The sequence below is a fragment of the Echeneis naucrates genome, chromosome 24 (assembly GCF_900963305.1).
Source record: "Echeneis naucrates chromosome 24, fEcheNa1.1, whole genome shotgun sequence".
NCBI classification, from domain to species: Eukaryota; Metazoa; Chordata; class Actinopteri; order Carangiformes; family Echeneidae; genus Echeneis; species Echeneis naucrates.
In genome coordinates, this window is record NC_042534.1 from 9557307 (window position 1) to 9568134 (window position 10828).

At 43.2% G+C, this 10828-nt stretch overlaps 1 protein-coding gene across 5 annotated transcripts in view; it reads right to left on the reverse strand.

Annotated features, from left to right (window-relative positions):
- eya4 (EYA transcriptional coactivator and phosphatase 4) overlaps nt 1–10427 on the reverse strand; it is a 39824-nt gene extending 29397 nt beyond the window's left edge. For all 5 annotated transcript variants that reach the window (XM_029496032.1, XM_029496034.1, XM_029496030.1 and 2 more), the window contains exons 1-2: nt 10295–10427; nt 6565–6625 (exon numbers count right to left, since the gene is read on the reverse strand). In XM_029496032.1, the coding sequence (XP_029351892.1) occupies nt 6565–6597 (33 nt within the window). In that variant the 5' untranslated portion in view covers nt 6598–6625; nt 10295–10427. The remainder of the gene's footprint in view (nt 1–6564; nt 6626–10294) is intronic.
- Nucleotides 10428–10828: the final 401 nt, after the last annotated feature.

Sequence of the window (10828 nt, forward strand, 5' to 3'; positions counted from 1 at the left end):
AATGTCTCTAAAGTCTCGAGCGGCTCTATAACAGTCCACTTCATATCATCTTCCTAATAAAAATCACTCATCATACCATATGTCTGCAAAGACGGAGGCAGGTTGAAGGAGATGAGGATGTCTGTAAATGTGACAAAGAAAAGAGGGAAGGGACCGAAAGCAGGGACGGTAAAAAGCTCGGGGGTGTGAAAAAGATGAAGATAAGGAAGACAAAGCGGGAGACACCATGGGCCAAATTAGAGAATGAGAGCAACAGGTAAAGCAGAGGACAGGTGAGGGTGCCAGAGCGCCCCAGGCTCCAGACAGCATGGGCCTGGCAATGAGAGAACTCATAATCCCCCCTGTTTCTCACCCCCCTCACCTCTCCCTATCCCTCTGCACACCCCCCCCCACCACCCGCGCTCTCGGGCTGGCTCTGTATCGGATTGCTGACTTCACAATAGGCCCTGAATCATCACTCTAGCCAGAGAGACGAAGAGGCGGGCAGGCTTTTGGAGAAAGAGAAGGTGGGACAGAGAGAGAGAGAGAGAGAGAGAGAGAGAGAGAGAGAGAGAGAGAGAGAGAGAGAGAGAGAGAGAGAGACAGGAAAACAGGGAGAGTAGTTTGGTCCTGTCTGTTCAAGAGTTCCCGATGTGGTCTTCATCATCCATTACATCCATAAATAAACCCAACACAAACTAAAAATACAAAAATACAAATGTTTTCAGTGACACCGGGAAGCTTGTTTGGGACTATTACACACTACACAGTACAAACTGATGAAACTACTGCCACTAAAACCTCATCTGACCATTTTCATGTCCGTAAACAGTCCATCATTTAGGCACCTGTGGTGGTAAAGGGGTGTGAAAGTCAGCCATATTCATCGAGTCATATTGACCACAACAGTACATGGCCACACGTTATGTTGCATAAACTTGTCCAAACAGAAAATTTGAAGAAAAGCACCACAAGTGATCAGAACCAGAGGATACCATGGGTTAAATTATCAGAGTCAGTAGCAGCAGAGCGAAAGCTAGATTGATGTATTTATAAAACAAATATGACCTACAAAGTCAAATACCCGGAAGGCAGATTTTTTCCACAGAAAACTGTTTAAACAAATTGTGAATTAATCATGTACTTAATCAACAGAACAAGTTGACATTCATGACATATTGATTGTTCAAATCTTATCAAGCATGAACACAGTTCATGGTTGGTTACACCCCCCACCTGAAGGATCCTCTGCTTTTTTTTTTTTTTTTTTTTTAAGTTAACCATGAATTAAATATCATGGGGCCAGGTAAGAAATATATTAAATACAGGATATTCTTTTATGAATAAAAACACATAATATGGAATGAAAACGTTCATGAGTCGCAGATGTGTAGTACGAGATCAGCCGGTATAGAAACTTAGGTCGAAGCCCATCTGGCCTCAGCAGCTCTTCTGCTAACTCTCTGAGTCTATGCTGCAGAGAGAGAGAAATCCAATCTCCCAACAGAGGAGCAGAGGAAGTTCTCGCAGCAGGCATGGCGAGCAGGTTCCTCCGTAACCAAAGCACAATTGTTGCAATTCCATTTCCTTCCCAGCAAATGAGGAAACATACTCTTTTTTTTTTTTTTGGTAACCAGTGGCAGATGAGCAGACCAGAGCGAACAAAAGGTGGGCTGTACACGCAAAGAGTCTATTTATGGGAGTCACCGGGAACAAAGAAAGAACCACTTTAGTTTTTACTACTTTACCAAGGACTCCTGTTCATGTAATGCCATTTTTGGGAGAGTTTGAAGTCCATATTACTACCAGCGTGGCAGTAATAACAGCAGTTTCTTTCAGAATAACAACAAAAGAAACATCTGGCAATAATGAGATTTTCCCTGAAAACTCAGAGTGATCAATAAAGCGAGGAATCTTGGCGTAAACCACTGCGCCCTGATTGACTTCCATTAAACAAGCATGGTCACATTATGGGATGGTCTCCACTCAGATGACCTCAGCCGTCCCACACCACACAGAGTTTATGTGTATAACAGAGAAAGAAACACCTACACACTCACATGCTCTCACACAGACACGCAGCAGACACTCCAGCGCTCATATCGTGTGGTTTCCTGTCTGGTGCGTTCCTCAAGAAAGCCCACGCCAGTTGCTCTGGGTTTCTAGATGGATTCTCCAGTCTGTTTGGGGGGTTTGACTCTGTCAGACTGTGAGTGGCTCACAGGCCGTCTAAGACCTGCTGACCTCACACCTAGCTGGCTTTCTTAGCCGGCCAGCCAGACTCTCACTAAGCCCTCTTACATACGAGTTATAAATTATCTGGATCAAGGCAGGTACTGAATGGTTTTGTGAAAGACAGATGTTTTGGTTGTTTCGTGCATCCTAAATAAAAGTAATGTCAAAACAATGGCTGTAGAAGTTCTTCCCCCATTTTCCACATGATAATGGGATCCTTTGTCTATGGCATTCACTGAGACCTGTTACTCCAAGTTTCCATAACTCAGCATAGTTTTAGGAAAAGAAAAAAAAATAAAATAAAACAAAACAATCAGCAATTCACTATGTGGGTGAATTTAACTTCAAGAAAACCTCTGAACTGTTGGGACTCTTCTGTTTGAATATAAGATTTGTTATAAAGTTTATACATTTAATTTATGTGATGATTTGAATTTTGACCGCGGTCCTTGCCACAAGAATATTGTGACGCATTTTTCCTTTATTCTACAAAAACTGCAGCTGCTGCAAATTGGACATTGCACTTGCCTGTGTTGTGTTTTTGATAATGTCTGAGTAAATTTTTCAGCCTTACATTATGCTGCAAAATAAAAAAATATATATTTGAGGAATAATTGAATATGTATTATGAAAGTCTAATTTAGCCTAAACCCTGGAAATAGGGAGAGATGTTTGGCCTGGGTCTGTCCCAGGATTATAAATCAGTCTAACAAAATTTTAACGAAGTCACTATTCTATTTCAACAAATAAAACCACATATTTAGATTTTTAAATGTCGTTATTTCCAAACCAACTCTGAACTCTATTCCCAGAAACAACCGTCCTATCAGCAGCGGCGGCTCCAGTAAGAACTGAGACGAAAGTGAGCAAAAGCGAAAATCTACTGAACAAAAACTTTCAGCACGACTCCAAGGAAAGAGATCAGCATTGTTTTCAATTTATGATTCATTGTGTTGCTCATTATAACTTGAATGATCCCATTAGTAAGCTCAGAAAATATCAACAGTGGGAGACTGTCTGTCTGTGAACAGCTGTCTGCAGTGACCAAATTTCCCCACTGAGGGACTAATAAAGGATTATCTAAGGTTAGAGTGCGCAAGAAGAAGAAGCAGAAAAAAAAGAACAATGGTGTAAAAACATACTCCTTTCCCATAATTACTGACCACAATGAATTCAAGAATAATGGCTTTTTTCCTGAAACACATTAAGTGACCCAAATATTTTTTTTTTCTTCGCTCAGTGCAGTTTAGACAGAGGTGACTAGATGTCTGAATGACAAACTCTCTCAGCTGTCAGCTAAACATAAATCTAACGAGAATCACTGTACACTAAGCTGAAATTGAAGTGCACCTCGGTGCCACAACTAGGATGCCAGCCTACTAAAGGGATGCCAGGGGGTAGCTGTTACACTCCACACTCCTGTGATCTGTCCACAGGCCTTGTCACCGGGCAGATTTTGCAACGACTGTCTATGACGCCAATGCAATCTTGGCAATCAGGGTTGGGCCGTGCTCGTATTTAGCTACTGCTGCTGCATGTAACTTTGTGTGAATGTGTCTGTATGGGATTGTAGGGGTGAAAGAGGGGTGCAACCTGACCCCTTTCCTTCTCTAACTTGGTCTCTCTCTCTCTCTGTCTTTCTGTCACACACACACACAGACTGGGACAGCTGCCATACTCGGGGCCTCTCCCAGCGCACCAGAGGAAAAGGCTTCGGCTAAAAGAACCTTTTTCCCCTCTTTTTTCATGCCCCCTTCCTTCTTCATCTTTCTCGCTTTCTACTTCTAGTGGTCATACGTTTAAATCCTACAAGGCTCCCGGGGTCAACAAACACCACCATTTCCCCTCGTCCCTCACTGCTTCCTCCACAAGCCAGTAGGCTGGAGACTTCAATCAGGGCTCTGTTGGATTAAGAGTCATTGAGGGACTGTGTGTTTGGAGTGTGTATATGCTCAGTGACTCAAACTGGTTTATCTTTACAGTCTGTTTAGCAATGATGAAAACTAAATTTAACTAAATTCATAATTAAACATTAGATTCAAACAGCGTCATTCACATCCAATGTCTTTAGAACGGCAGAAAAAAGGAAGAAACAGTTAGCACCTTTCCTCCAAAGCTAAACAAGTATGTGACAACAGGTGGAGTGAGACACTTAAACAGGCTAAAAGTAGCATTACCAGGCTAACCACTGTTGGCCCTGCCTCAGGATCCTTCCACTTCTCCCTGAGGACCCCAGACGGCAGGCTGGCCTTCGGCAAGCAGGCCGTCAGAGAGGACGCCTGACCATAACCCAGATGATGTGTGATGGATGTGGTGGGAAAAGGGTGGGGTGGAGTAAGTATGGGACAGGAGTTGGTGGTGGGGGGGAGGTTCGGGTGAGTGCGGTTGAGAGGGGACTTTAAAGGGTAGAAGGGTAGAGGGGAGGACTGGGGGTATCAGGTGTCAACAGACAACTCCCTGAAACTTTGTGTGTGAGGTCCGCGCTGTTTTCTTAGCCACCGAAACACGCCTATTTCAATGAAGCAGTCTGAGGAAAGAATTAGCCAATTTCAGCTTAAATATTTAACCAGAAGAAATCATTCATTAATCAATTCAAGTTCATTTCAATTTGAGACAGCACTAAGGTTAAGTTTTAGTCAAAGAGTGACAATAAGAACAAATGTACCAATGAATACCAATACACAATAAAGACAACCTTTCACTCAGGTTCAAGATTTGTCAAATGATATGATAAAGGCTCTACAAGGAAACAGTTTCATGGGACAACCTTTAATTCACCTTCCCAACTACATGAGTAAACTAACTCTCTTTGGATCTTCAACTGTTGCTGATTACCTCGACATAAAGATTAATAGATGGGGAGAATAATTATCAGTTTCTGGCAATCATCTTCATATTACTCATATTTATGTTCCCATGACCTACTTCATTTTACACACAATTATGTCCTTCCAATTGCTATCACTGAGGGTTGGCCAACTATTTCGAACACACATATATATATATTGTGCGGAGTGCAACAGAACACTTTTAGCAAACGTGATGAGAGTAGGGTTTATATTGTGGCTCTTGTGTTTGTGTTGATTTTACACAATGCATCCAAAATTTGCTCAAATCATTGATGCCAGACACTGATCCAAAAATAAATGCATAACTAATTTTCTTCATCTATTGATATAAACTTGAATATGTCATGCAAATAAAGGACCAGGTCACAAATCTCACCTCTACAACCTCATAGCTCTTTGGGGTTTGATTAAAATCTCTGCCCTTGCTCTGAGGTCTTATTTCCAACCTGAACAATTAATCAATGTCTGTGAACTGCAGCTCAAATTCACATTATAAATGATATCAGTACCCTATTTAAAGCAGGTGAAGTAATTGTGGAATATGAACATCAATATTTGATATTTTGGGTGGCAGCAAGACAAGATGGATGCTCCTTTTCCCTCTTTCTTGCTTTCCCCCTTTCTCTCTCCCTCTCTGTCTCTCGCACACTCTAGTTGTTCCCTGATTGTTTGTGTTGTTGTGTTCATGCACCGTACAGTATGTGTGAGTGACAGTACTCCGCTGGGGTCAGCCCGTAATCCAAGCCAGGGCGAGTCTGACAGAGCAACACAAAAAGTGGGAGAAAAACAACATACTTCATGTGCTCTGTCCCACTTTGTGCTATTATTACTGTCAAGACTGGCAGGTCAGAGGGAGAGAGAGGCAGAGAGAGAGAGGGAGAGAGAGAACGAGGCCTGATGGAGGAGGAGGAGGAGGAGGAGATGAAATTACACCTGTTCTGGTGGCTGACTAACGACTTTGAAATGCGAGTGGACCTTGCTCGCCGCCAAAATCATTTTCCCAACAATACGGCCTGATCTTTAAACAAGCAGAACTGGGACGCTGTGCTGACGTGACACAGACAGAGCCTGCTGTGCCGAGACGCTCTGTGTGTGTCTGCAGAAGTGTGTGACTCAGGTCGAAAAGATATCGCAGTGAGAAAAAAGTAAGTATAACTATTTCAACGAAATTAATCAGCAATATAAACGGCGATGAACTCATTCGCATGCACCACCTCACGCTTCTCAAATTCAGACACACACTCGCTCGTTTACTCACACACACACACGGCTTCTAAATCCATGTCAATGTCCATGTCTCATTCAGTCTGACTGCTGCCATATGGTTACTGTACCCGCAGTGAACCACATCTGCTGCATGTTAGTGCGCACACATGGACACACAAGCATCTCTCCATTGCACCCACACCTCAAACTTGTGTGGCCGATAAGATACAAGGTGTACTCACACACACACACACACACACACACACACACACGCATACAGTAGCCTTTAACTCACCATCTGTTCGTTGAGGTCCTGTGAGGCCTCCATGGCTCCGTTGGTTATGATCAACCGCACACTTGAGGGGCGAAAGAAGAGAAAATAAAATGTGGTTCAGTGAATGGAAAATTAAAGTCACTTTTATTTACATGTGCACAGGTTATATAGTAAATAGTCACATGCTAACTGGCTTTCAGGAGGGAAAGCCTCCTAACCGCAAATTTTCATCGCCCACCCTCATATTTTGGATAAAACCACCCACCGCAGCACATTCATTTCTTTTTTTTTTTCCCTTTCGTGTATTTGCGCATCTTTTGTCAGTATGTTTATGTGTGAGCAACAGGAGACTGAAGGAGGAAAGCAGCAGCCTCAACTTCAACATATCATCTCCAGCAGAGGGTGAAGTGGAGAGATAATTGCAGAAGTAAATATCAACAATGAAAATGGAGAAGTGTAAATGATATGGCTGCTTGGCTGACTCTGGACCACAGACACAGTGGCTGGCTAGCACACCAAGACAGTGAGTGACCCTGTTAATACAAGACAGTCGAGAGGTTGGTACAGGAGTCTGCACCAAAGTCATGAGGTCGCGGTGACCCTCTGCAATTGAAGGGAGATAATCTGTTGAGAAAAATGAAACCCGAAATCCCAATCCCACCAACCCACCCACCTTTTTTTTCCCTTTTTTTTTTTTTTTTAAGTCATACGGAGAATGAGGAAGCAACAAAAGGCCAGCTGAAAAACAATGCCATCCCAACAGCACAGCACAAAATGGCTTCTCTCTCTGCTTTATCGTGCAAAGGCCGTCAGAAAATTGGACAATTGAACAAAAGAGTGGGCTGCAGAGACAAACTCGCAAGCAAACACAACAGTCTTTCCCTGTCATTAGATCTGTGGTTCCCACCAAGCGTGGTAAGGAGTGCCGCTGAACCGCTTCCAGCTTGCTTTTCCCCCCACGAAGAGCCCATTTCTATGCATTTCCTCTATTTCAATGCACTTTAAGCCAGGAGATAATTTCTGCACCTGCGCTTTGAGGGACAAAGCTGAGCAGCACATGTTGAGCTCTCTGCAGGGTGTAATAAAGGCTTGGTGTCATGCAGCGTAGTCAGCTCAGTGAGTAAGGATATACATCAGCATATAGAGAGAGCAGGAATTATTGTGTGAACGACATGTGTGCACATATGCATGTTGCACTCGAGTGGAAGTTACTGGCTACATTTCTACACAGCAAACGGGCTTTTTAAATTCTTTGGAGATAGAAAATGGTTTATACGGGATTCGGACAAGTGTAAACATTAGGACAATAGGACTTTTTCCACCTAGTTTGGTGTGTTTGCGCATATGTGTCTGTATGTGTGTGTGCATGCACGTCTGTGGAGCCTTCTGGCTCGATCCTTTAAACTAACTAGCATCCTTTTAATTTTTCATAGCGTTCAGCTCCTCCTCGCCTGAAACCGAAGACAATAATGCGTCTCTCAGGTGAATTGATTTGTGCCCAAGCCTCTGACCCCCACCCCCTCCCTCCCCTCCCCTCCCCTCCCCTCCCTCTCACCTTTGTGGAGGGCAGAATCGGCCCTCTTTCTGGTTGCGTTTCGCTCTCCCCCCTCATGATTTATTCTACTTTAGCAGAGATGTTAAGCTTGCCCGTCAGTGTCTGAGCAGTGAAGGGGCTTCCCTGAGTCCTGTGACGTTTAGATATTTACATGTGAGGGAACAGCAGATCAGGGCAGGTCTGCCACTTTCAGCAAACTCTTGGTTGATGTGTATCGCTCAACAACCGACCATGCTGCCCACCTATCTCGTTGTGTCCCACTACACATGGCTGCCTGCCTACCAACCAATCAGCGGTCACCTGACACTCCGCAGGGAATCAATAACCCATGCCATTTCCTTCAGCCTCCCACAAGACAGAATTATATTTCTCACCATGGCTATTGACATCGACATGAGAAACACATATGGGACGGCGGAGGAGCACCAGAGAGAGGACTCCACAGCTCCACTGCGGTAATTTCACGCTATAAAAGCCGAGGAGAGGAGAATGTCGGACAAACCGCAGACTGCTGCTGGCTGCAGAGCTCGCAGTGAAAAGTTACAGATTCAATTCGATTCAAGCCTCATTGACCTGACAATCGTTTAACGGCCAAATCGATTTCTGAGATGACACATTTATAAGGATTAGTTTCCTTTTATTATCCACACGCAGGACGCTGCCTGCTCTCTCTTGTTTCTGTGACAGAGATAGTCGTTTTCAGATGCGATGCTGAAGACGCGCCCGCTTTTTGTTTGCGCGCCTCATTTTTAACGATGATGATAAAATGAAAAAAAAAAAAAAAAAAAAGGTGGACAAACTGCAGGCCCTCCCACACATATTTCTACAAAACTATAAAGAGCCTGGAAGAAGCCATGAAGCTTTTTCTTTATAAAAAGTAACACGATGAAAATTCTTAAACTTGAACAAATCCTTTTGTTTTTAATAGTACATATTAATTTTTTAGACTGTGTGTGTATCTGTGTCTATATATGATGAGTTTATGATCCTGCAAAAATAAGAATAACAGAAATAAAATGTGAAATAAATATAGCCTAACATATAGAGAAGGCATTTATTAGGGAAAAAAAAAGATGCCACTAATAAACTTATATTGTCCAGTTTTAACAATTGAGTAGATTTTTATACTACCTAACACCAAAGTCCAGTAATATTTTTCTAGCAGTATAATACATAACAGTTTTTTACCAAATTAAAAATGTTATTTAATGGCTAAAATGCGATTTTTTAAAAGTACTGTAAGGTATTCATTTATCCTCGGCCTCTTTAGGCCTCTGCACTTTATTTTTCACAAAATCTCCACACAACCAAATCCCGTCCAGCCTCCTCTGCATTAATGCGCGTTGGTTAAGTATGAGTCCTTAATGTGAAATCTAATCTGTATGGATTACGGCGCAGTAGGCCCTATCAGATTTTGAGTCGGTGTGTAACTTGTCATGTTGTTAGAGGCAGGCCAATAGCCAGGGGCCATTCAAAACCCCGAGAGCTGCGGCAGAAGATTCCCATTTCCTACATATCAAATATAAACACAAACTCCACGTGGGACGAGATGGGGAGGAAAAGCGGACCTTGGGCAGACCGTGTCAGAAATCAGGAAACCACAACTGATGGCATGCAGACGAAACGATGTGGAATTGAAATGACAGTGACCTGATGTGGCAAATAATCCTCAGATTACAGACAAATATCACGTATTGTATTGATAACATTATCTGCTCGTTTTGACTGTTTTCATTAATATAAAACGCTTGATTTGACCATAAATGGGATTTTTGGGGAAAAAAACGTATTTATTTACTATTAATGTCGACATGATTTTTTTTTAAAAACCCGGCCATCATAGCTGGTTAAAATCAATTTGAGGGGACAACTACCAACTTAAATATCATCTCCAATAACTAAAAAGCTAGTCCTATCGTAAAACAGTTTACGTCAAGAAATATATCTTATTGTTATAGTCGTCAACGGTTAAAAAAAAAAAAAAAAAAGCTGATAAAACGTGGTTGTGTGAGGTTAAATCTTTTAAAACTCAGGCACGCACAAAACCAAACCACGCATTGATGATATAAAAATTCAGTGAATGAATCAAAGTTAAAAAAAAAACAGCTGTGGTCCTCAGACTAAGCCTGAGCTGTCAGCGGCCTGCTGCCTGCTGTCTGTGACTGTCTGAAAAACACAGACGGACTTCAGACTTACCTGAGTTCAAATGATCTTCGTCCCGGCGAGAAATCAGCTCCCGGATCTCCTTCACTTCTTGGAAGCTCTCATCATCAAATGCGGTGAGGTCGCCGCACAGCTCTCCCTGCTGTCTGCAGGCTGTCACTGACTGGACCAAAACATTCAGCCGCTGCTGCCCATGACCGGCAAGGCTCCCCAAAAAACACACACACACACTCACACACACTCACACAAACACGTGCGTGCGCCCAAATCCGGATGAGCTCTTCACACTCGATGAAAGAAATCTACACACTCTTGTGCTCGTCCCCGGGCTCGGTCTGGGTGACCGGGCCGCTCGCTTGTGCGGGAAACACCATTATTTTCAGTCCGCGTCCAACTTTGAGCACCAGGCTGCTCTCAGGCATCACGCTCAACTTCATGATTGGACAGCGCGCCGCTGCGCATGCGCTGAGCTGCCATGCGGACGCTAATGGGCAAGTGCCCAAAGAAGTAATGGGGTTGGGGTTGGGGTGGGGGGGGTGGGGAGGGTGACATTCTTATTAATAGTTT